Below are 25929 nucleotides of genomic sequence, written 5' to 3' on the forward strand. Positions count from 1 at the left end.
ATACAGAGTGTGGTGATCATGGTGATGAGTGGGAAAAATTGAGCTCCATGCAGATCAGTGAATGCAGGTATGGACAACGAAGAGTCTGACTGCAGGTAGGTTTTCATAAAATAAAATAAAAATAAACCATGTTTGTTTATTTCAAGGAACGCAACCAGAGAGGATCTATATGAACTAATAAGTTAAATAAGATGAATAAGAACCAGGTTGTACTAAGGATACTTACCAATCTAAATGCCAAGATTTGTAGCACAAGAAATGATCCCTTTGCATTTTAAGAAAATAAATGTCTTGAAAAATAAATAATTTGCAGGAAAATGTGTCATTTGCAGTTCATCAGTTCAAGAGTTTTTATATAACCATAAATGGTTGAAAACCTTCGCCAATACATGTTTAACCGCTTTGTTTGATAATCAAAAGGTGAAAACGTCATTTCCCACAACACTATTTAAATATCATTCAATATTTGTCATCAACACATGCTTCAGATGAGGTCCGCCTATTTTCTTTGGTGAGATATCTGATTGGTGTAAAGTCTTTGGATCTAACCAATCAGCATGCTTCTTTTCTGTAGGAAGAACTCTGATTGGCTTGTTGTCATAGGAACCGCGCCCCCTGTACTTTGCGTCTTGCCACTGGCTACGAAGGCACTGTTTTAATAAGGTAAACAAGCTTTTCATTTTCATTTTCCTAGCATATATATATACACAGTAATGATTTATAGTATGTTTTGCGTTCATACAAAGGGAGAGCGAAGTTTTAAAGTCGATATGGTGTCAAGAAACCTGTATGTAACTGTAGCTATTTGCATAATACTGAAGACGTGTCCGTTTTGTAACTGTCCACCGGAATGTCATCTCTTTGCTTCGACATGTTTCTCTTAGTTAGTTACAGTGCAGTATTTAGACAAAAAGACTTCAAAAACTATTATATACTAATGTCATTAAGATAATGTTTTAGAGCAACAATGCAGTGATTCTTGCCCTTAACCTTAGCTCACAAATAACCGCAATGTACACCTGGTGTGTGGTCAGCTATCAGCCATCAAAACGTAGAGGTAATTTATCATAGCAATTATCTTTTACTAATAATAATAAAATCATATATCTTAAAATTCATCAAGCTTTTATTTCCCACTGTTATTGAGACACACATCACTGTTGGATACATATTCATGAATTTCTCTGTACAAGTCATCTCATATCATGTCATCATTGATTCATGTATCATTATCTTCTGCTTTCCTAGGGTCAAACCATTCTGAGATAACCAGCGAGATGGAAACCAAGGTGACATCAGAGTCCAAATCCAATGGTGTGACGAATGGAGGGGCAAGGATTGCTGTGGATGATGATGATGATGATGATGAAGTTCTTAGGTATGGAGGACAACCTCCATGATCAGTGGTTTGTTCTGGCACTGGCACTTGTAGGAATGATTTAAACAACAGCCAAATGGCATAAGTGTTCATGTCTGTACCCCCTCCCTTTCTGTTCCACCAAGCCCAACCGACCTGTCTGAGGTGTTAGCCGAGGGGACCAAGGAGTCCCACGACAGAGCAGAGAACTGCCAGTTTGTTAGAGATTTCCTCAGAGGCCGCATCGAAAAGGAGCTGTTCAAGGTTCTCTTCCAAAGCGTTGTCTTACATTGTTGTTGCACATAATAAGTCCAACTGCTAATGATAGCAGAGTAACAAACTAACAGCAGGCACCAGTAACTATATCTAAAAAGTAGTAAAAATAACAAAAACAAATCAAATGCACTTCACCTAGCGTTGATGGGTCCTCTGCCACAAACATGACACAACAGTAGTTTTAAGGTGTTAACCACTTACGCAACGCACAGTATAATCTTTTGGGAAGATCGAATAGTTAAAGTGATAGGTAATTTAACATATGGGTTTGGCACTGTCCTATGGTTTACAATTTAGTATGTAAATTGTCCAATTATTTATCACCATTTTGCTCCTGGACCTAACCTCTCTCTCCACCTCTGCCCTTTTGGTTCCCTATCAGTAATTTTATTGCCATGACATTTGATCAGAAACTATATTGCCAAAGAAATTCGGAAAATGTCCCCAATAATTTAAATATTAAAGCCGCAATTCACCAATCACCAATGTTATATCAGACACTGCAGTTACCATTTTATCTATGTGTCTGTCCCACTTTGTCTCTCTCTCTCTGCTTCTGGTGCCAGAGGGGTACAGCAGCTCTATACTTCGTCTACTCGGCCATGGAGGAGGAGATTGAGAAGAACCGAGACCATCCTCACATTGCCCCAATCTATTTCCCCGCAGAGCTGCACCGGCGTGAGGCCCTGGCCCGGGACCTCGAGTATTTCTATGGAGAGGACTGGGAGAAACAGGTCAGCAGAAAGCACACAGGGGCTGCATGTCAGTCTCATTCTGTCAGCCCACTGACTTTCATAGCATGTTCTCTCTCACAGATCAGCCTCTCTGCAGGCACCAAGCCTTATGTTGACCGCATCCACAAGGTGGGAGAGGAGGACCCGGTGCTGCTGGTGGCCCACTCCTACACCCGCTACATGGGTGACCTCTCAGGCGGACAGATACTAAAGAAAGTGGCCCAGAGGGCACTGAAGCTCCCCTCGACAGGCGAGGGTCTCAACTTCTACCAGTTTGAGGGCATCCATAGTCACAAGGGCTTCAAGCAGCTTTACCGAAGCAGGATGAACGAGCTGGAACTGGACGCTGAGACCAAAGAGAGGATTGTGGACGAGTCCAACCGGGCCTTTGGCTTTAACATGACGGTGAGGGAGCAGGGAGGATGGGTTGGTAGAGTCCTAACAACAGACGTTCACAAAAATCATCATGATAGAGAAACACAATGCAGAAAAAGTTTGACAAGAAGACACAATGTTTGGGGGGAAAGATAAAGATTTGACAAAAATATACTTTTATTCTGAAAACAGGTATTCACAGAGCTTGAAGAGATTGGGAAGACCATCAAAGAAGAAGTCCAAGATGCAGGTTTTGGACACAGTCATGCAGAGATCATGGAGGGAGGTGATGTCAACAAGTGCACCTACTATGCAGCAAAAATGGGTAAGACATCATTTGAAGGGTTTAGGTCTGAAAGAAGCACCCATTCCTAAAAAAATTATCTATACTAAAAAAATAGGAAAATAACCTTGTTTATTATTATATAGTAAATAGGCAACAGTTACCAGTACAAATATCACATTATAGACTGCATCCACTACAGTATATTTATGAAATAAGTGAATTAGCTTCAGGATACTTGTGTTCCAGTATATTTAATGCTTTGCAATAGAAGTACAATGTATGAACATCAAGGGTTTCATTCTGAAATTAGTCATTAAAATGTCATTTTCATTCAGAGAAAGTAGAGTAACTTCAAACCTTGGGTGTCAATATGACAACCGTTTTACTGACTCACCCCTCTGCATTTTAGAGATAGTTAAGTGATGGAATCCAGGTAACAGGCAGCTTGAATTACACACCTGTAGTAGAGCATGTGCAGTAGTGAAGTGTACCATACTGTAGCTACACTGAAAAGGTTGAAATCCATGAATTCATGATGACAGTCTTCCTGCTTTGTCTGACCTCTCCATCCCTCACCTCCTCCATCTCCTCCTCTCTACAGCTGCCAGTGGAAATCCCACCTCTGCATGCCAATTAGCCATGATGCTTCTCAGACATCCACCCTGTCAGGTGGCTCTGGCCGCCTGGGTGGCCATCTTTGCTGGTTTCACTGCCTGGTACCTTCTGTGAGCTCAATCTGCCGATCACCTCTGAGCACAGAGCAGAGGACATTGTTGCATCCTGCCAAACATAATCCTCTTCACTTTGACTCGTCCTGCCTGAAATTAGCAAAGACTTTATGATGCATTTGCTTTGTATGCTGTAGTCATTGGCAATATGCATACAAGGTTTAGAGACATGTTACCATGTAGAAATATTAAATGCATTCTTTTCTACAATGTGATTATATTATTAGTTGAATGTATTTAATATGAAAGATACACTGATGTACAAATTGCCATACTTTTTGTCATGCTTGGTGATTGAGGTGTCTCTGATTCTAAATAAACAACAGTCAAGTTTAATGAGTAAAAATGGTTGAATCGCATCAAGAAATCTCTTTTGCATTTTGTGTCCTTACAAATAATTGAAAACACTCCTAAAAACACTGTCTGCTTTTTTGCCATCTGGTTAATATAAAACTATAAATAATCTTTTGTCAAAGTTACATTATGGTTGCATGGTAATTGCAAAATGATTCATGGATAATTGACAAAAACTAAATTCCATACCGAGATGAATGGAAACCAATGTCTACTGGAGGAGAAGAAAAATACATTTAAAACTGTATGTATGCATAGTGAAAATGGCCAGCAAAGCTGTAAAGTGTACATGAACTGTAGTTTAGAGCTAAAATGGGTCCTTCAAGGTATTCTGCTGGTGGTGGTGATGTATCTGCACACCGGTTGTGGTGGGTCAACTTTATGATGATGATGGTGAGCCAATAACCATTTCAGTATCATCATGTCAGCATGTGTGCCTTGTTAATACCAAATCGAGCTGTCACTATCACTGCACTGCTGCAGAGTTACGTCATATTAGCTATAGCAGGAACTAAGATAAGCATCACTCCGCATACACAAACACAAAAATCTTACACCTTTATGGCCCATATACTGAAAATGTGATGTGAGAATGGAGTGGACAGCTAAAACACCTTGTTTGGATATTTAGGGGCGTCATAAGATTATCTAGCAGCTCCTCCAAAAGGCTCAACAGTAGATTGGAATGACAGTGCTGCAGATCAGCTCTTAACTGGAGTAAGAGCTGTAAAGAGTGAGCTGACATGACAGAGAAGCCACAGGGACCTGATTGAGGAGATAAAGGGTGATGTTAGCACATGTGATAAGCAGGGGAGAGCTGATGTGACAAACGTGAAGATGCAGAAGAACCAGAGACAGCCAACAAGTCGACAAAAGCCACAGACTGGTACAGAGAACAACCTCACTGGATATGAATCACATATTAACAGTGTTCATGTTGCTCTGGAGCTCAGGTAGGACTGGGTTTGTAATGTCGGATATGTGAAATAGCGAGAAGCGGGTATTCAGTGGGGCATTTATGGAGGTTCAGCTTAGTTATCAACTGCTCCAAGTGAGAAAGTGTGTGTGCAACATTTTGGGGAACTGAGAAGATTGTGTCAGGTCGTTATTTCTTCCAAGTGCTGTGTCAGGGTTACAGTTTTTTCCATTTACTAACAAGCATTGTTCAATACTGAAACCACATTTTCAAAACTCTTCACACAGTCTGCATTACCAGCATGAATGTTGGCCAAACAGATAATCTCACCTACAAAACTCATTCAGACCAACGTAACACTGGCAATACTTCTCATTCAGAAAACACACATTTCATTCACAACACACTGACCTAAAAACACTAACAACGGGGAACATTATATGATTGATGAACTTTTCTTTTTTAAAGTTTCAGTGATTTTCCACATAAATACTGTAACACAATTTCACTTTATTAAAAGCATGTGTAACACGAATGAATCAGAAATTAATCAAAATTTCATTTTTTTTATATGAATATAGTACTTGAAAATTATAACCAAAAGGTGAAAAAAAGAGGGGACAAACTCCAGGGCTGCAATGATAATAAAAAAAGAATAAATAAAATACATTCTACACATTACTGTAACAACATGTGTAGTTGTTCATTATAGTAAATTACAGTGATGGTTCTAGTCTGCTCTCTCTGTTCTCATCAACATCACATCTGATGTCGCCTCTGGCATCTCGGAAAGTTCCTCCTGGGATGTCTGATCCATCCCTGGCAGTCTTCAGGAGAAATGTCTTCATTGCCTCCAGTATTTTAGTATACTTTCAGTATTTTAAAATAATTACTGCATAAATGCTTGGAATTTGCCATCATTCTGTTTTGAATGTGTTTGTAATCATTTTGAATGCAGTGTGTTAGCATTAGAACAATGTGCTGAAAATACACAGTGTTTTGCATGTTGTGGAGTATGAATGGGAAAAGAGTTGCTGAATTTTGAAAAGTGTGGTCACTGAATGCATTTTGTCTGAAAGCAATGAAAAATGGTTCACAGTTTGGTCTGTGTGAAGAGTTTTGAAAATGTGGTTTCAGTATTGAACAATGCTTGTTAGCAACTGGAAAAAACTGTAAGACTTTTAAGCTTTAGGGTTAATGTTAGAATTAGGTTAGGGTTAGGGTTTGGGTGAGGCATTTAGTTGTGGTGGTTAAAGTTACGTGATGCATTATGGCAACCACGCCTGTGTGTGTAAAATCTTACAGGAAATAAAAAAAACACATACTTCCTTGAAGTAGCAACATTGTTAGCCTTTAGTAAATAAGCATGTGTTCAGTCAGTTCATCAATATTATTTGCCAAATGTCTTCTTTCACGAAAATTGTACCTCAAAATGTATCTATAATGATTAAAATGCTGAGCCAGTTTGTTAGATGATAAGTTTGTTTAGATGAGTATGACAACATAAATGTCACTACAATATATACTTAAATGCAATAAATAAAATTAACTAAAAATTAGCCTTTTTTTTTTAAAAGATAAGCTTATTCTGTAAATGTACCTTGAAAACTAAAAATTCTCCCATAATGCAAATACATGGTTCCCCTATGCAGGTTGCCTTTTTTTTTTTTTACTTTAGATACTTTCAACATTTTGAGAAACACACTTATTTGCTTTCTTGGCAAGAGTGTGAAAAGAAGATGACATCTCATGTCTGTACATTTGGCATGGAGCTGGAGCCAGGAGGTGATTAGCTTAGCATAAAGACTGAAAGCAGCCTGACTCTCTCCATTTGACTAGCATCTCTAAAGCTCACTGATTAACAAGTTGTATCTAGCTTGAGGCTAGCGGCTCGAGGCTACATTAGCCGTTACTAGCACAACACACCTGGATCTCCAACCTAACTGTTGGCGGTCAAGTTGCATTGTGGGTAATGTAGGCACAAACAACTTGTACTAATCTAAATTTGCCACTTAATGTGTCAGTTCGATCAAACTACATAGACACATACACATGTAACCCTTTTGTTAACCCTCGGGGTTAATTTCAATGCTATGTTAAATAAGAACAACCTGGGTTCCCGGCAGTTGAATGGGGAATTTGGCCGGTGCTTCTTTTCTTTAAATTAAAAACAGTTGTGATTTAGCTTTTCTCCTGTACCAATAATCACACAATAAAATTAAAGTAAGAAAAACCCTTATTTATAGTTTTCTTAGAAATTTGTAACTGTGTTAAATGAATTAACTATCTAAAAGAACAATGAAATGCCAGATAACAAATTTAGGAAAAAAGGAATAGCAATGATTTATTTTGTTTTACACTAATAAAATGACTTTGTTTTGTTTCAAAGAAAGCACTAAATGACGAAACAAATAATTAAGTTGTATAGAGAATAGCAAATAACACAGAAAAGATTTTACCCAAAAATCCGCGAATTATTTGTTTTCCAGCAAATAAAAGATTTATACAACCTCTCAGAATTCATTTTTTCAGATACTTAGTTTCTTAAACCTGTATTCTTAAATTTTAACCTCAAATTAAAATATGAGATAAAATATCAAACCCTTGATTAAGTTAAACACTTCAAAAATAATACAATACCAAAATCACGTTCTTTCAAGATCTTTCACACACTTCCAAAAGAAAAGAAAAAACAGACATTATGTTTCTGTCACGTATGAAAATTTTGGTATGAGTCAGTAACACAGTCAAAAATTGTACGCGTACTTTAACGTTGGGGCCCAGTCCGTTGGTGCACATATAAAGCTGAAGGGTTCTGTGCGATCTCTCTCACAGTCAACGAGTCTCAGTAGATGAACTCACCCACGTCCATCCGATGATAATGACGAGGCAATGTTGGAATCACTCACGACACAAACTCACTTTCTCCAGTCCCGTTCAATCCACACGAAACAAAGTCCAGTCGAGCTGCATCCAGTGATGAAATGCTAGAGGTGTCTGGTCCCAAACGAATTTAGGACGAGTTCACAACGAACTTCTTCACATCAGTCACTGTGTGCAAATGTAAATGTCTCTATCTGATGAGAAATCAGCACACACGGAGTTCTCAAACAATCGCGAAGAGACTAACAGGAAAAATAAATCACTTTGAGCAGTAAAGCAAAATAAAGTGAATAAAATGTTTCCTTTGCACTTTGGGCCTTACATTACAGATAATGTAACTGGTCTCCAAAATGACAACATGTCTCACGCGATCGAGTCACATGCAGCTGCTTCTCTCCATGTGCGATGTTCTTGTTCTTGTTCTTCTTCTTCTTCTTCTTCTTCTTCTTCTTCTTCTTCTTCTTCTTCTTCTTCTTCTTCTTCTTCTTCTTCTTCTTCTTCTTCTTCTTCTTCTTCTTCTTCTTCTTCTTCTTCTTCTTCTTCTTCTTCTTCTTCTTCTTCTTCTTCTTCTTCTTCTTCTTCTTCCGCACGTAACTCACGTCATGATGCAACAACAATTCCAACATTCATTGGCCAGCAACAAAACACTTGTATTAAACACACTTTCTCACTGGTCATGAACAAAAACAAAAAATACATAGTTGCATCATATTTTGAAAATAAAAACAAAATACATTTTAATTTGCTGTGTTATTTTTACTACTAACTATATTCAATACAATACACATTTTAGGGGTCCCTACACATATGCAACAAAGTCAAAATATGCATCAGGAAAGATTTTGTTCCACACCAATATTGCTTTGTAAAACACACTCAGTATGATAGTGTCCACCCTATTTAAATGTAAGATCATTTATACAGGGTCTGAGTTTTTGTATTATTTTGCACTACTGAAATGTGGCGCTCTGTTGAAATGTGGGTCCCACTGTATACTTGATGGTCCTAAACCCAGGCGAGTCTAACAACCAGGTGCAACCAGCCCTAAACCTCTATGGTGCTTACTATAGCAGCTTGTGAGTGTTTGTTTTGTCTAGAACTCTGATCTAATTATCATGCTGCTTTTCATACATGTTTATTCTTTGACTTTTGTTCTCCTCAGGACTCCAGGCTAAAGAAAATGATTCACCAGGTAAATGGAAGATAACAAAAAGGGAAACAGCAGTCATGTTTCACTTTCAGTGACTGGATCTTTTGTGTTGATTACTGTCTTGTCTCCGTTCAGAAACTGGTAACATCAGGTTGATGGGAGGAGCTACCCGCTGTGCTGGTGAACTGGAAATGAAACTCCACAATGACTGGAAACCAGTGGATGATGACATTTCGTTTGGCTGGAACCTGAGAACAGCAGCTATAGTGTGTAGACAGTTGGACTGTGGATCTGCTGTTTCAACAAAAATAAAAAACAAGTACTTAGGACCTGTATGGAAAATAAATGCTTCCAGTGTCCAGTCTGGATCTGCACTGAGAGACTACATATCAATGACATCCCAGTCTTCCTCTTCCAGCTTGGAGATCACCTGCTCAGGTAACACCATCAGTAACACCAACCATGATGGTTATCTCTAAAAACCAAAATACAGTAAATAGACATCATATTATTGTTAGCATAATAATTTCATAATGATAATAATAATTTCCAAATAATGTCAAAGGAAATTTCCTGGGAAGATCTTCTTCATTTCGTGCTAAATGTAAGGAAATTAGAGTTCTTACAAAGACTTTAAAAGCCTCTGCAATGTTGGTTTCCCACATGGTGATTCAACATAGCAGAGGTGCAGATGAAGTAGCGTGATTTTATTGGATTTCTTTGATTAGCTTAGCGTGATATCTTAATATGGTATATTGGGGGGCTGTGCTGTTGGTTTCTTTGTTGCTGTTACCTTTTTCTGTCAAAGTTTGGTTTATTATCAGCGACACAGTTTTTAATAGCACTCACTTTCTTAAACTTTCGCTGTCTCCCTGTCCAGAGTCTGTCAGGCTGGTGAATGCACCTACTCTGTGTTCAGGCAGAGTGGAGGTCAAAGCTAACCAGTCATGGTCCTCAGTCTGTAAAGGTGATTCTGACTCTCAAAATGTAGAGGTGGTCTGTAGAGAGCTTGGCTGTGGAGCTCCTTTAAAACTCCAGTTGGCGCTCTATGAAAACATGAAGACTCTTGAGTGGACAAAAGAGTTCCAGTGCAAAGGCAATGAGTCCACTCTCCTGGACTGTGAGAGCTATGAGTCAGCTAGAAACACCTGCTCACCTATAAGACTCACCTGCTCAGGTAAAGGAGAAGCTAAAGCTTTGATATGCCCTGTTGTAATGAATTAATTTCTCTCAATAATTATTTTCTTTCGAAAACAATCTCACCACAAGGTCCATTTAGTAGCTGTTCTTGAGTTCACCTAGTTGTCATGGAACTGTAGATATTCAAATTTCCATTTAGAACTTTAGGTTCTGAGCACTGAGGTTCAATGTTTATCCTTGACTATGGAAACAGTAGTTGACAAAACAATCTCACCACAAGGTCCCTTTTGTAGCTATTCTGGAGCCTTCAATCACATCGGATGGACAAGAAGTCCCTGAAGTGCTCAGAAAATAAGACTAAGAGTTCGGCTGTACGTAGCCTTTGAGCTAAATCCTAACTTCACAACATGCTCACAAGGACAATGCTAATATGCTCATGTTTAGCAGGTATTATGTTTACGGTGTTCACAGTCACAGTTTAGCATGCTAACATCTGCTAATTAGCACTAAACACAAAGTAAAGCTGAGGCTGGTGGGAATGTCATTAGTTAGTCATAAACAAGTATTGGACTAATTGAAATTTTGATCCGATGATGGTGCTACATGAAAAGGGATTAACCTGAGGGGGACATGAAGGTCTGTACTAAACATCAGGGGATCACCAAAGTCATTAGGATTCATCTTCTGGGCACCATGGATATCTGTACTAAATTTCATGACAATCCATCCAGTAGTTGTCACTTCACTAAAAGCCTAAAATGTTAACCTCATGGTGGCGCTAGAGGAAAGGTCAGGGATCACCAGTCATTAGGATTCATCCTCTTGGAACCATGAACGTCTGCACAAACTTTCATGGAAAGTCATCCGATAGTTACTGAGATATTTCAGTCTGGACCAAAGTGGTGGACATTGCCATTCATAGATCCATGCTGCTAGCATGGCTTATGATGAAAACTTGTAACGTCTACAATTAAATGACAACTTGACAAACCATATCTGCTGATGAAGGTCATGTAAGAAAGGCCACTAAAAGGAACTTGTGGATAAGATTGTTTTCCCAACTGTTTCTAAGGTGAAGAATTTACTTTGAACCCCAGTTATTTTCTTGTCTTTGTTCAGAGCCTGATAATGTCAGGCTGGTGGAAGGAGGCAGCCGCTGCGCTGGTACACTGGAAATGAAACTCCAAGATGAATGGAGACCAGTGGATGGCTTGACGGGGGACCTGAAGTCAGCAGCTTTAGTGTGCAGACAGCTGAATTGTGGCTTTGCTGTTTCAACTGAATTAAAGGGAAAAAATCCCTCTGTGGCAAAATCTGTGTGGGGGATCATTTCCTCCACAGTTCAGTCTGGATCTGCACTGAGAGAGCGCGTATCAACGAGGCCGTGGTACTCCTCATCCAGTCTGGAGATCAGCTGCTCAGGTAACACCTTCAGTGACATCAACCATGATGGTAATCTGTAGTTATTATTCATCACAGCAACTACCAGATGTTCACTAAACTTTATTGTAAAGTTATCCAGGACAATGGTCATTATTTGTTTCAAACTAGACAAATAACCAGGACACGACTTTCATGCATTTGCCCCAGCGTTTCAGTAGCAAATAACTGAACAGAATTTTGATTTTCATGACAAACTAGGGGTGATCTGCTCCATCAACTATCTCCCTTTGTCTTTACAGATCTGCTGTTTCAGCCTATTATCTCAGTCTCTCCCTCTATCGATGGGGTCTACGAGTCCTCCAGCTTCACCATCAGCTGCTCCATTAAACCACAGTACCCAGGAGGCTCTTTCCAGCTCACCTTCACCACCTCCGACACAACACACAGCTACACCCAGAAAGCTGTCACTCACACTGCTCACTTCTTGTTTCCTGCTGCAGATGACAGACACCAAGGGAACTACAGCTGTGTTTATCACATCTTTGTTTTCTCTCATAACTTCTCCTCAGAGAGCCAGCCCCTCTCTCTCAGTATCTCAGGTAACATGAAGGAAAATGCAAAGCTGAATCAGACAGGGAAATGTGGCACTAGCTGTGTTTACATTCAAGTTTTGAAAAATGATCTGAAATGACAAAAACATGCCACGAAGAGCATCCCATTTTAAACCTAACTTTTGATGTTTGGTTTTTTCTAAAAAGATTGCTTATATAAACTGCCACTGGGAATAAGTCTGACTCAGGCAATTAATATAACTATTTTACTGCATGTATATTTTGTGTTAGCAATCCATTTTAGCATTCCAACAAAAAAGAGGCATTACCAAGAGAATCAGCAAGATTAAATTTGTTCTCTTAAAACCAACTTTCTGCAGATTTTATTTAAATGACTTACAGATAATTATTTGAAATGAATAAGTCAGCTGCACACTAGTACAAAGGAACTTCAAATTTGTGATATTAGAGGTTTAAGGCATCTTATGTTTAATGAAGGCTGTTGTGCTTATGATTTGAAGTGACTGTTGTGAATCTGTTTCAGCCTCTCCAACAGTTTTCATCATAAGATGTGCTGGCCTGCTATTGACTTTGGCATTCTTTCTTTCTGCCATTGGTTTCCTCAAAAAGGTACTGCACACGTTTATTGAATAGAGGGTTGGGTGAAAGTACTTTGTCTGTAACTTAAAGATGTCTGCTGCCATGTCTCTCCAGACCACCAGGGGGCAGAAGCCAGGAGGCCAAGAGGACATTGAGCTTGATAATTATAACCTTGGTGCTTCCAGAGCTGAAGTTGGGCCAAATGAAGAGGCAAGGGCCCAGGTAACAGATCTCTAAGGAGCTCATCTTGTATCCAAAGGGATCATTCAGCTGTTTTTTTCTTTCATCTTAGTCAAAGCTATTACAGTTACAGAAATGTTAATTTTAAAACTGTACTCTTGAACATACTTTGATGTTTAAAATGTAATAGATGTTCCTCAAAACATCCAGATTATACTGCTTGAGTATTTATTTTGAGATGCATATTGCTCAAAATTAGTAAGTCAAAACTGTTAAATTAGAAGGACAAAATGTTAACAAAAAGAGCAATATTTGAATTGGTGCAGGGTTCTCACAAGTAACTCATGTTCAGATTGAATGTAAAAGCATGTATAAAAGTATTTTTTTTAAATGTACTTTACTTACCATGAAATATTTTTTATTAAAAAGGTATTTCAGTGTACTTTTGCTTAGCCAATCATTTCATGCTGCCAAGTGTGTTGTCGGTCATTGTTTTAAGATGCATCACGACTATTTCCGCTTGTAAAACATTAGGACAACCTGACTTGTACCAAGGAGACTTTGATTTTATTTTACTTTTTTTTCTGCTTCACACATTAAGTCAGTGGTTACCAAACAAAAGTAATCTGAGTACTCTTAACATATTACTGCCAACACTGGTCACTTGGCATGTTGTTCCACTCTAAAGGCCACAGTCCTGCTGAGGCCCGCAAATATGCATCCTTACTTTTCAATCACAAGCTTCAGACCAATAACAGCTAACATATTACATAAAACATATCACAAATTATACCAGCGACAGTCTTACACTGTATAATCTTTACGTTTTGATTAACTATTTTTCATGGAGAACGGATCCTTCTCATTATAACAAGTTATATTTTGAGCATAATAATTAGGAGAATTCACTCTTGATTATTACCATCCACATCCGTACAACAAATTATTTATATTTTTTAAGTTCCAAACACCTTCTCAAAACCCTGTTTGTCCACCACACGTCCAAAATGAGTGGAGAAATACAGTGTCTGTGGACTGCTGTATCTCTTTAGTTTCAATATCGTCTCGTTTACGGAGTCCCCTGTATCTCCGATGGTCATAACATCTGACACAGGCAGGTAGATATCATGGCGCCTGCCCCAGAAGGTGAGGTGGGACACTTTGAGCGTGGTCTGGGACGGGTCCAGGTACATCATCCCCACAACCCTCCTGAAGAAGTGACTGGCAGTGTACAGCATGACACCAGCGAACAGCGCTATCCCCGTTGTGTAGCTAACAAGAAAGAAGGAGACGTCTCCAAGGAGGTAGAGGATGAAAACTGGGGGCAAGATGACCGTGGTGATTGCAGTTTGGAGCAGTTTGAGTCTGGACACGGCTCTGAGGAACTTAATGTGCGGCAGGGTGTAAATCATTGTATATTTCTGTGTGGACAAGTCCGAGTACCTGACCAGGGCTGTGATTTTAGGTATAAGAGGTCCATGGCAGCTCTGCTGGATGGGTGTGTGACCTGGTGAACGAGGCTGCACACCGTAAGGTATCCGACCTGTAAATTCACATGATCCTCTGGTACAAGACAGGATGTGGGAGGTTAACCTGCTCAGCAGCACTGACCTGATCTGTGGAAAAATAATAGAGAAATTTGACAATAAAACAATTTATAGATTAACTGATTAGTCGATCGACAGAAAATGCATCTGCTGAAATTGGGATTTTTTTTTCCATTGATTTATTGTTAACATTTTTTAAGCAAAAATTCCAAACATCAACAACCAACCAACAACAGTAAGTATAAATTAACACATTAGAGACAACGGTACACAACTCCTGACTGAGCTGTCATTCATTCCACGTAAAGCAGCAGTTAGCTTATGTGGCTAATAAGTCAACTTTCACATTCTTTCTGATCTCTTGCAGAACAGTGAAAGCAATATAAGAGTTTGAGAAAGAAAGAGGCTCACCATGACCGGCGACAAGATAAATAAAAGAAGAAAATCATGGAAACACGAATCTTCTTTTTAGAAATGAGACATGCCAAAGGCAACACTTTGAGAGGAACCTGTTAGCTAACATGAAGTACACACTCTGACCCGGATGTACTAAAAATGTTAATGTTAATGTTTTTTATTGTTTTGTTAGCTCGTGTGGCCCCTTGTGGGAAAGATGTAATGATCATTTTAGATTTATTGATTGCTTTTGATTTTATTAAAAATCATACCTGAAACTAAACTTGTAAATTTTGCAGTAAAAGTATTTCGACACGTAACTTGCGGCAGAGCTGTCATATCCGCAGCAGAGAGTTGCGTAACTGATAGCTTCTAGTGTTCCACCTGTTTTTCGTGGTAATGTCAAACCAGTTGCAGGTTTTCTCCCGGTCCTAAGTGTTTTATTAAATTAATCGGTTTCAGTAGCTAAAGTTATCACTTAGCTAGACGGAGCATGACCTTATCTCAAATAGGGCGTTTGAAGAAAGTAACGGGTAGGACGGGTAAGTTAGCTAACGTTAGCGAACGTTAACTGACAGGCGGCGGAGCATTCGCTACCAGGTTCTACTTTCTGTTCTTTGACACAGTCAAGAAGGAAAGACAAAAGAGGACAACAATGCTGCAGCTAGGAGATGAAGTCATCCTGTACTCGGTCGTCTTCGTGGTGGTCCTGCTGGGGACACGGAGCCCGCTGTGGACAACCGTCCTCACCGCCTCCCTCTACCTCTTTATGGTCATGTTCCGGTTCCCCCAGGTACCGACCAGCCGAGCCCGGCAGGTGCTGCACCCAACCCAGGGCGCGGCGGGCTCCGGCAAGGTGTCGGTGGTCGCTCACCGGGGCGGTGGGCACGACGCACCGGAGAACACGATAGCAGCCATACGAGAGGTGAGAGGATGTCCTGAGATGGTTCTTCTCACTCACAGCCTCCCACCGCGTGTGTTACCATTGATTACAAGGGGCACACCACCACTTCAGGCTGAAATATGTCATGTCTTCATCCCTGACAAAATTGGAAAAATATTTCCATAGTTCTGTAAGCTGGCAAGGAGCTAAATTTGTACTATTAACGGGAAAGAAAATATCAGGATCTGAATTGACCTCTCCATCAGGACATCATGTCCCTTTTAACCACAGGTAACCAATATTGTTAACATTCAGCACTACAGCTGCACACATTATCCACACTGCCATTCATTGAACTGTATCCATAGCAGGCCAGTAGTGTATAGTATGTTTGGACACTCAAAATTGTGAGAAACTTAGACACCACATAGCCTCTATGGCCCGACCAATACTGTATTTTTAAGGGCAACACCTATATTGATATTTGAGAGTTAAAAAAAAAAAAAGATAATACAACTGATATTTGAATTTGACAAATAAACCTGTTAGTGTTCTCCAGTGGACAACTACATAATGGAGACACTGTGTATTTAAATTAGTCTTACATTTCTTTGGCATTTCTATATTGCAATTTCTTTCTACCTAGAGGCCAACATACACCAGTACTGATATATCTTCAATAAGATAATATCGGCTGATATATAAGCCCAGTGAGTGTCCCTAATGAGGTTTAAGCTAGGGTTCAGACTGATTTTCAACTTTTTTGAGTGACTATTTTGACAGATTTCTGGCCATGACCAAAAACAAACGCTCCTGAAATACTTAAAACTTTCTTATTTGTCTGTCCTGCTCTAGGCCAGTAAGAATGGGGCGACAGGCGTGGAGTTGGACCTGGAGTTCTCAGCAGACGGCGTCCCAATACTGATGCACGATGAGACTGTGGACCGGACCACCAACGCGTCGGGACCACTCAGCCAGATGAGACTGTCCGAGTTGCGTAAACTGGACGCAGCTGCTAAACATCGACTCAGGTAAGAAAGAAGGCTATAGCTTGGAATGCACATACAAGCACAACATTTTCTTTTTTAGAAATGTATTGCAGCTGATGCTTTAGGATGATACAGGTTTCTGCATGCTGATACAATACCAGTAGGTTTAAGGTGAAGTTACAGCTAGGAAAACATCTGAAACAGCAGTATCATGGTGCACTGACATCGCAGATTCTTTAAAACTAGCTCCTCCTTAGGACAGGTTGACAAATTAAATATGTAATAAAACGACAAGAAAACATACAATGAAGATATACAGTCAGTGGTGGAATTGGATTATTTTAGAGTGTTGTTTGTTTAGTTTGTTTGGAGGAACTGATGAGTCAGTAAATCCTCTATGTTGGCTGTTTATTAGTGTTGCTTTACACTTGAAGTCAGTTGTTAGATTGTGATGAATATCCGGAGTGATGACGCGCTGCTTCTACACTTGACATGACTATCAAATAAAAGTATGCAGTCTGTTAATCATTGCTTCTAAAGCCAGTGGTGGTGAGAGAAATGAAAGCTGATTGGCACAATATCTGACAAAAGAAAAGATAAAAGGAAGGGATAATTAGGAAGCAGTGTTTTTGCGAAATGTCTATGCTAAGTGTGTTTGCTAAAACTAGCAAACTTGTCAAAGCCTTGGTGGTGTGGCAGCAGGTAAGACAAGTCATACATGTTTTCTGGGCTAGTGGGAGGTTTAAAGTGTTGAATACTGTTAGGTACATTAAATTTTAGTGCTTTGTGACTTATGTTTGGTTGCATCTTGTCTTTCCACCAATAGGCTGGTTTTCTGTTTCACATGTACTTTCTGCAGTAGATTTGCCCGGTACAGAATATCTTGTTCAGGTACAGCTGTTGGGGATGCTGAATTGATCATTTTACAGTTACATGTGGAGATGTCTCATGGTGATAATCTGTGTCCATGGATACTGGAGGGCTCCAAGACATTTGTAAGAAAACACGTAAAGGAGATAAAGTAATAACAATAAAAATTTAAAAAACACATTGCTATAATCAATCCAGACAGGAGAGAGGCAAGTTTCTATTAATACAGAGGCATGCTGTTGGTAATACATGTGAGACAAATAACCTAGGGGGTTTCTAAAAACAGCTCACTCCAAAGCAAACAAAAGAAGATTTTTTTTCTAAACATGAGCACATGAGACAGATTACAGGACGTAGAATTGGTGAGAGAAACTCACCCCATTCAGATGGCGTAAGTTTTACACACTAGTAACACTATAGATATCGCAGGACATCTGCAGCATTCACAAACAATTTACATAGGATGAGAAATCTCTGTAATTAGTCTCTTAAATTACAGAGGTGAGAGTATCTGCTCCATTAGATTTTGTTACCCCAAGAAACCAAGGTTCCATGAGTCATGTAGCGTCCAAGCATTCAATAATATTTAGTTACACTCCACCACTGCTCTCTACTAAACCACATATTCTCTAACTTACTCTATCAAGCTCTGAGATTCATGCTTGGCCCTGGCCTTTATAGTTAATAAGAAACTTTATATACAGACTCATGAACATTATCACATGCATTTCATTATAAACCAGGCATGGACAAATTAGGTGTATCTCCCTGTAATATTTCCCAGGTAAACAGTACATTTATTTGAAAAGCACAATATGCATGTGAGCCTGAGATTGCAAAGAAACATTTGTGTCCTTCATCACCAGGGACAAGTTTGCCGGAGAGAAGATCCCAACTCTGGAGGAGGCAGTGCAGGAATGCATCAAACTGCAGCTCACCATCTACTTTGATGTCAAAGGTCATCCAGATGAGGTGCAGCCAACACACAAAAATAACTATATAACAACTAACAAAACAAGACTTAAATACGTGCAATATGTCATACTTGTTGATTTAATTGATCTGTACCTAGTCAACATTGCATAATGAAGAGAGCGTGATGTTGTGATTCTAATTGCACTAGTACACAATGATCATAATATATCTGCAGGGGGTTGGAAGGGTTCTTTAAATGTTCGAGTGCTGCTATAACTTGTCAATTATTGAATTTAACAAGTAGTTATCAGTGACTTTACTCATTACTCACGGTGGAAAATAATCCCATTATTTATTACTGTAGTTTTGTTTCTAAAGGTCATACCACTCCTGTCATGCATCTTTTGTTGGGGAGTCTATTGTAGATATAGGCAGGATTTCCTCCACTATGAAGTCTGATACAAATCACCTTCTTTCTCCATGTGTTATCACTATGAAAATCAAAATATAGTGCATTACATTACTGCATTACTGAAACAAGTAATGTGATTTACAGTTAACACCCAACACTGATATGAATTCTGGCTGCTGATCAGGCCAGTAAATATGAAGCTATAACTTTGGGTTCATGTAATCTGTGTGGAATATCAATAAAACACTGGTATAGTCAATAGTTAAATAACCATTAGTTGCATGGCTTAACGCTGAGATGTACTGTAAGGCGTCTAGAACACTTGTTCCAGTTTGGAACAAACCAAACCCCCAAAACACGCACAGACACACACACATTTTCAACTGCTCACACTTTGAGGACGTTGCCGCAGGCATGTTTTGTTTGCATGGTAACATTTTACATCATCACTAGATATTTGTCACTAGGATTTGTGCTCAAACAACCTGAATTACTACTAATATCTGATTTGAAAATATGACTATGATGAAATATGAGCCAGAGCCAACTGTCAGTGTTGCAGCTCCTAGCTGAAAGATACAGTTAAGTCATTTACTCAATGCCACTTAAGCTGCAGTGTCCGTACCATTTAATTCTGCATAATATGAAGTTAAGTTAAATCTCACATCAGAGTACTTTTAACCACTTGACGAGTGTTTCCTTACTGAGCACATTTTTAGATGAGTAAGGAATGCAGAGCTGCTCTGGTGGTTGTTGTTTCAGGCAGTGACATTCTTGAGTTCAGGGCCCACAGCAGTGTGTGGTTGGACAGGAACACACACACACACAATGATATAAAGCCTCACAAACACAACTCAGTTGACACAAAACAGTTGACTGGCCTACAATGACCATGTGCTTCTCCTCCCCTCCCAGGCAGCTGCAGCCCTTAAAGAATTGTATAAAAAACATCCGGTCCTGTACAACAGCAGCATTGTCTGCTCCTTTGAGCCCAAAGTCATCTACAGGGTAAGAGGGCTCTTTGAAGTTTTTCAAGGTGTTGGAAGTGAGCATTCGGCCAGTAGTACGCTGTACCTGAAAAATGGCAGATTTGCTGTGTTTAACTGTCAAAATGCTGTGGAACAAAAGCGGACGGTTAATAAACGAGACTGTGTGAACATTTTGATAAGTTTGGGTAACCAGCCTGCACATATTACTGCTAACAACACCAAATTAAATTGTTTGTTCTGGTCTCTTCCCTCCCATGTTGCCTGCATAAACACTATATTATAGCAGGGTAACTCTTTGACCATAAGCTATTTCCATGTTGTCTATGATTGAGTATGAAGCCTGACCACTGTGGGAAGATGAAATTGCATCTCAGGTGATGCTGTTACAAATGTGTTGGCCATGTTTCCAGAGGTATAACTTTACCTGACTTTGACAGAACAATGTCTTTATGTATATTTTCTCCATGGAAAACCACATTACTCCCATTGCTCAATGCTAAAGGCTCTGACTCATCATCTCTGGCACAGCAACAATGCTAGTTATATAAGCTGGGATAACCTGACCAGTGTGGGTTACCTAATAGACAACAAATGACAAGCTTTCTGGATGAAAGTAACACGTTTGATTTTATTTTCTGCACATGCAAAAAAAAAAACAAATTACAGTTATTAGGTTCATAGGCCATCTTGAGCCGAAGATCCTATACCGAACGCTGTGGTATACAGTGGTGTGAAAAAGTGTTTGCCCCCTTCCTGATTTCTTTTTTTTTTTTTGCATGTTTGTCACACTTAAATGTTTCAGATCATCAAACAAATTTAAATATTTGTCAAAGATAACACAAGTAAACACAAAATGCAGTTTTTAAATGAAGGTTGTTATTATTAAGGGAAAACAAAATCCAAACCTACATGGCCCTGTGTGAAATAATGATTGCCCCCTAAACCTAATAACTGGTTTGTGGATAACAGCTCTCACTGTGGTTTGCTGGAGTCCCAAAGCTTTAGAAATGGCTTTATAACCTTTTCCAGTCTGATAGATCTCACTTACTAGCTTTCTCAATTGTTCCTGAATTTCTTTGGATCTCGGCATGATGTCTAGCTTTTGAAGATCTTTTTGTCTACTTCACTTTGTCAGGCAGGTCCTATTTAAGTGATTTCTTGATTGAGAACAGGTGTGGCAGTAATCAGGCCTGGGTGTGGCTAGAGAAACTGAACTCAGGTGTGATAAACCACAGTTAAGTTATGTTTTAACAGGGGGGGCAATCACTATTTCACACAGGGCCATGTAGGTTTGGATTTTGTTTTCCCTTAATAACAACCTTCATTTAAAAACTGCATTTTGTGTTTACTTGTGTTATCTTTGACTAATATTTAAATTTATTTGATGATCTGAAACATTTAAGTGTGACAAACATGCAAAAAAAGAAATCAGGAAGGGGGCAAACACTTTTTCTCACCACTGTAAATTCATGCGTATATTGTTACAGCCACACTCCACAATAATTTGGAACAGAACAGGCTAGCTTTTTGTCTCGCTTTTCTCCCCCCACTGTCCGATAGTTAACATACTGGTACTGATTAAATAAAATATTTGCTCACATTTCTGTCATATATTGCATTGCTGTTGTATCTATCATATTGCCAACATTCACCGTTACTTAATCTCTGTCTCTGCTCAACTCTGGCCCAGATGAGACAAAGTGACCCAGACGTGGTCACAGCATTGACCCACCGGCCATGGAGCCTGAGTCGTTTCGGAGATGGTGCCCCACATTTCTCGTCACCATGGAAACATCATTGGACCACACTAATGGACATCGTGTTGGACTGGGCGCACCATCACGTTCTATGGAAGTTCTGTGGCATCTCAGCCTTTCTTATACAGAAGAACTTTGTCTCAGTGTGAGTTTCTGCAGCTGAGACTCTCACTGTAACTACAATCTAAATTCTGTATTTAATGTCGCAGCCGTTATAAGCCCAGGACTGTTTTGAACTGTTCAGGAAGAACATGTTACTGGTACACCCCCTTTTTAGGGACAGTGCAACCTGTTTTGTTACATCCTGGGTTTTTATGTTTTGTTATATTATATTTAAATGTTACAAATATTAGTATATTAACAAACTTTATTATTATAAAATTATAAATATTACAGGACAAGCTAAGCTGTCATATCAGACTACTTGACTCTCGACTACTCAGGCTCTCAGGCTGACTGACTGAAGACATATTAACAACCTGTGTAACAACAGACTACAGTAGCTTTCAAAGGTCCTAATCACACCAAGGAATAACTCTGTGTTTCTGTGTGCTGTCTGCAGGGACTATGTCCAGTACTGGGCCCAGAGGGGGGTGGAGGTGGTAGCCTGGACAGTCAACACACAAGTGGAGAAAGAGTATTACCAGGAGCTGCTACAAGTGAACTACATCACAGACAGCCTTGTGGAAGACTGTGAACCCCATTACTGAGAAACACATGAACCCACCACACAATGTGTTCACACACATACTCATTAAAAAGATAAAAACCCATATGAAAGGAACATTTCACTTTCTACTCATCACCCATAATGTGGCATCAGGTAAGAGAACATATGCCACTCTTTTATTCCCATGCACGCTTTCATGATTGTGAGTGTGTGTAAGACTGTGTATGTTTATTTGAGGCAATCAAACTGACCAGACTGGGTGCTATACTTGATGACAAGAGGACAAGTAACATGTTTTATTCTGACAGAATCTTTTTTTCTCAGACATGTTGAGGCACCTGACGTGCATTTATAGACATTTTGATCATTTGTGTCTATAGACCTTAATCAAATGTACTGTATTCACCAACTCAGGACTGCAGTGATTTTTTTTTTTTCTTTCTTGATAATCGTGTCTGTCTTAATGTCCTACACTGTACTTTTTCAGTGAAGGCCAGCAGGAAGTAAACTACCTAGAAATGTTTTTTATCACTCGTGAAAAACTAATACTTAGAACTAATGTGAATAAACATTTTATATCTTTAACAAATGCGCATATGGAACTGAAATGTAGAATAGTACAAGATTGGCATACAAATAGTGAGTTTTTGACCTTGCATCACTTTTCTAAGCGGTGCCAATTTATTGTTCTTGAAGTTCTGAAAAAGAAGCACCTAATTTTCCAATTTATATTGTACATACATCATACAATATCATTACTATACATAACTTGAGAAACATAATTTGATTCGTGGTCGTGGACTCAGACTTCTGTATCTGTACAGTGGATACCACTGACACTAGAAACATTTTAACTTTCTTCTGTCAAATCCGTCTCATGTAACCACAAGCTTACAAGCTACAAGATGAGGAATTAGAATTACTCTCGAGTACAGTTTATTTTAACAGAGTACTGTATATAGAAACAGTGCAGAGGAACAGTAGGGGATCAGCAATGAAGTAGGTAGGAATGTGAGAAGTGCAGCGTGTGAGATTGTATGAGGCTTTAAAACTGCAGTAGATGTGCAGAGATGACCACTGTCAGTCAAGGTAACATACTGACTTGTGATACATAAGGCAGCAGCACCTCACATACAAGCTTCACGTAAGCTGTGCCAGTGAGCTAGCATCTGCAATATCAGGGCCTTAGAACTGGAAAACCTAAATGGAATGCAGCCGTTAATCATGTTAATAATCTGTGTTTGACAAGTTAAGTTCCCTGTCTAGGTTTTCAGACTGCACAGTGCTCTGAAATAAGTAAATAAGAAAGCTGGACTATTTCTGTTTATATGCTCTTTGACCCAAATATCAACCTCATCTGCATTTGATCTGTTTGATTTAATCTAAGCTGACGTGACAATTTAAAAATCGTTAAAAAAAAATATTAATCATTTAATGAATGAAAAAGTGAAAGACTTATTTCACTGTTAGTCTTAAAAGCAGAAGAAATAAATCATGACGATTTGATTTAATATAACTGAATGTGTTTTTGTGGTGATGCAGAGTGGAAATAATGTACAAAATGCTTGATATCTCATTTTAAAGTGAAATTGTGAAATTAGATGTTTTCTCACTCCTTGGGACAGCTGAGACCTTGGGACACCTAACGGGTCCCTAAAGATCAGCTGTTTCAGCTGACATTCTTCAGCCAGGCCCTATGCAGGACTGAAATGATTCAGTAGATCAACACTAAAACCAGTGGTGTTGGGGGTAAGCATTAACATACTGTCTCAGAAGTCCAGAAAAATACTTTTGACAGCATTGTTTCCAGCCATAAATGCTTTTTTACCAGATCACACAACTAGGGAACGAAAAGTGTATTAAAAAAAAAGTGAACTGCGCTACCTTTCTTGTGTAAACTGAGAACAAAGTATTTTGAAGAAACAAGCTCTCAACTGATGGGAAAATGAACTATTATCTACCTTGTTTAATACTGAACAAACGTCCACGCTGTCTTAATCATCTATTAGTGCAGGGGCAGTGTGACAGCTGATAAATGTATCTTCTACAGCACAAAGTGAACATCATTTGACTGGTTTGGCCTCTGCTGTTAATGCTAAGCCTGTGTAGTGTGGACTGTTGATGATTAACCTCTTGGCCTGGAGTCTGGGTGATTGGCTCAGATAGTACAGATGAATGGGGAGTGTAGTGGTGGATATCACCCTGGATAAGCCTGTCTGAGTCGCTTCTTGTCCCTGCTGATCTTCAGTTGCTAAACACAGCAGCTCAGGTGATTTTCACCTGAACGACACAGGTTACCTGTGATAACGCTGCGATATTTTTTAGAGTTGTTTTAAAGGCCCTTCTAGGAGCTTGCATTGGAAATGAGCAGTAGCTATAAATGCTGTGATACATTGCATTGGATAATTGTTATGCAATTGTCTATGTATACTGTCCCTATCAAATAAACATTTGACAGATCTTATAGGGAAGCTACAAAGAATGAATGCTGTAGTGGATGACCTACAACTGGAGATGAAAGAGAAGGAAAAAAACAGTTTATTATAAGCTCTTGTGTGACACCATGCATGCTGTCAGTCCTTAGAAATATGAGTTTAATGGTACATTCTCGTCAGGCTCGCTTAGTTATTATTTAACACGATATTAGGTTAAAAGCTAATCTACAAACTGCAGAAAAAGCACAGTTTGATTTCAGTTTTTTTCATGACTGTCCACACGTTTACCCATCTGCGCGTTTGGTTTAATAGGTGAAAGGTGATCGCTCCCCCTCCAAACCCCCGTCTGAGGGGCGTGCAGTGACGTCACTGAAGGGGGTTGCCCATCTCCGTAAAGCAGTCCGACCAGAGAGAAACAGAAACAACGAGAGCGGAAATGAAGAGACTTTAACTTCAAAGTAAAAGCCACAAAAGTAGGAACAAAATTGTAGAGAACTTTAAAATCCGATTGACATACTCAGTAATTACTAAAGCTTAGATTCAACTTTAGAAAATAATTGTAAAGTAGACGTGATAATGATGGTTTAATGTTTTGCATGGTTAACCTTATACATTTGGGGAGATTTATTATAAGCAATGGTCGTACTGCACGTTTAGCCAAAACACAAACACACACACACAATAAGAACATACTGTATCTACTCATTCACTCATCCTGTGGTATCTAACCATACAGACAGTGTTGGTTTTATTTGCCCAGGCTTGGGAACATAATGTGAAGGTGGATGGAATATTGTTTGTGATGCTAAAATCATTGAAAATTATATTATATAATTTTTTTTCAGAATCCATGTCCCATTTACTCATGCAACCTCGTGTTTTAATTGTAACTACTTTCCACTGAATAAATAAAACCTAGTGGAGAAAACACAACTAATCTATTAAAATATCAAATATGAAAACCAAAACGTCTACAGTGAAAGCAGAAACAAAGTGTCATATTGAAGTGTAAACAATAACACATAGCACTGAAACACACTCCATAACCTACTCCTTATCCATTTTAAAGAAAAACCCAACTTTCCCAGTTCATGTGCACTGTATTTACATTTACAGGGCGTCAAATCGCACATGAATGAATTGTATTCTTTTC

At 39.1% G+C, this 25929-nt stretch overlaps 4 protein-coding genes and 1 long non-coding RNA gene across 7 annotated transcripts; 3 read left to right on the top strand and 2 right to left on the bottom strand.

The window, feature by feature from the left end:
• Nucleotides 1–575: 575 nt before the first annotated feature.
• Nucleotides 576–4104, top strand: hmox2a (heme oxygenase 2a). Of its 3 annotated transcripts, XM_044191726.1 has the most exons (8): nucleotides 756–787; nucleotides 1035–1057; nucleotides 1249–1378; nucleotides 1504–1621; nucleotides 2200–2367; nucleotides 2449–2772; nucleotides 2935–3067; nucleotides 3630–4104. In XM_044191726.1, the coding sequence occupies exons 1-8, from the start codon at nucleotides 771–773 to the stop codon at nucleotides 3755–3757; spliced, it is 1041 nt and encodes a 346-aa protein (XP_044047661.1). In that variant the 5' UTR covers nucleotides 756–770; the 3' UTR covers nucleotides 3758–4104. The 3 variants fall into 3 exon arrangements, with proteins under 3 accessions (XP_044047663.1, XP_044047661.1, XP_044047662.1); XM_044191728.1 differs by lacking the exons at nucleotides 756–787; nucleotides 1035–1057 and adding an exon at nucleotides 576–663; XM_044191727.1 differs by lacking the exon at nucleotides 756–787 and having other exon boundaries at nucleotides 929–1057.
• Nucleotides 3712–10610, bottom strand: LOC122874119. Its single transcript, XR_006377563.1, has 5 exons — nucleotides 10229–10610; nucleotides 9909–10105; nucleotides 7793–9353; nucleotides 4725–4875; nucleotides 3712–3846 (listed from the first exon to the last, which is right to left on the bottom strand). It is a non-coding gene; the product is annotated as an uncharacterized LOC122874119 (long non-coding RNA).
• Nucleotides 4882–14888, top strand: LOC122874114 (scavenger receptor cysteine-rich type 1 protein M130-like). Its single transcript, XM_044191724.1, has 9 exons — nucleotides 4882–5063; nucleotides 9072–9101; nucleotides 9195–9497; nucleotides 9940–10236; nucleotides 11319–11621; nucleotides 11882–12181; nucleotides 12678–12763; nucleotides 12848–12955; nucleotides 14828–14888. Exons 1-9 carry the CDS (start codon nucleotides 5021–5023, stop codon nucleotides 14852–14854), a joined length of 1497 nt encoding a protein of 498 aa, XP_044047659.1. The 5' UTR covers nucleotides 4882–5020; the 3' UTR covers nucleotides 14855–14888.
• On the bottom strand, nucleotides 13459–15004 carry tmem186 (transmembrane protein 186). The gene is made up of 2 exons (XM_044191730.1): nucleotides 14872–15004; nucleotides 13459–14529 (listed from the first exon to the last, which is right to left on the bottom strand). The coding sequence occupies exons 1-2, from the start codon at nucleotides 14872–14874 to the stop codon at nucleotides 13870–13872; spliced, it is 663 nt and encodes a 220-aa protein (XP_044047665.1). The 5' UTR covers nucleotides 14875–15004; the 3' UTR covers nucleotides 13459–13869.
• Nucleotides 15005–15062: 58 nt separating this feature from the next.
• Nucleotides 15063–24221, top strand: gde1 (glycerophosphodiester phosphodiesterase 1). The gene is made up of 7 exons (XM_044191729.1): nucleotides 15063–15398; nucleotides 15483–15781; nucleotides 16595–16770; nucleotides 18465–18570; nucleotides 19841–19933; nucleotides 21605–21816; nucleotides 22234–24221. Exons 1-7 carry the CDS (start codon nucleotides 15350–15352, stop codon nucleotides 22379–22381), a joined length of 1083 nt encoding a protein of 360 aa, XP_044047664.1. The 5' UTR covers nucleotides 15063–15349; the 3' UTR covers nucleotides 22382–24221.
• Nucleotides 24222–25929: the final 1708 nt, after the last annotated feature.

Source organism: Siniperca chuatsi, linkage group LG3 (genome assembly GCF_020085105.1).
Source record: "Siniperca chuatsi isolate FFG_IHB_CAS linkage group LG3, ASM2008510v1, whole genome shotgun sequence".
NCBI lineage: Eukaryota > Metazoa > Chordata > Actinopteri > Centrarchiformes > Sinipercidae > Siniperca > Siniperca chuatsi.

Coding starts and splice junctions, on each gene's coding strand:
- hmox2a (XM_044191727.1), top strand. CDS start 1,012: ATGTACACCTGGTGTGTGGTCAGCTATCAGCCATCAAAACGTAGAG. Junction 1,058..1,248: donor TCAGCCATCAAAACGTAGAG/GTAATTTATCAT, acceptor CTGCTTTCCTAG/GGTCAAACCATTCTGAGATA. Junction 2,773..2,934: donor CCTTTGGCTTTAACATGACG/GTGAGGGAGCAG, acceptor TTCTGAAAACAG/GTATTCACAGAGCTTGAAGA.
- LOC122874114 (XM_044191724.1), top strand. CDS start 5,021: ATGAATCACATATTAACAGTGTTCATGTTGCTCTGGAGCTCAG. Junction 9,102..9,194: donor TAAAGAAAATGATTCACCAG/GTAAATGGAAGA, acceptor GTCTCCGTTCAG/AAACTGGTAACATCAGGTTG. Junction 11,622..11,881: donor TCTGGAGATCAGCTGCTCAG/GTAACACCTTCA, acceptor TTGTCTTTACAG/ATCTGCTGTTTCAGCCTATT.
- gde1 (XM_044191729.1), top strand. CDS start 15,350: ATGACCTTATCTCAAATAGGGCGTTTGAAGAAAGTAACGGGTAGGACG. Junction 16,771..18,464: donor GCTGCTAAACATCGACTCAG/GTAAGAAAGAAG, acceptor CTTCATCACCAG/GGACAAGTTTGCCGGAGAGA. Junction 18,571..19,840: donor TCAAAGGTCATCCAGATGAG/GTGCAGCCAACA, acceptor CTCCCCTCCCAG/GCAGCTGCAGCCCTTAAAGA.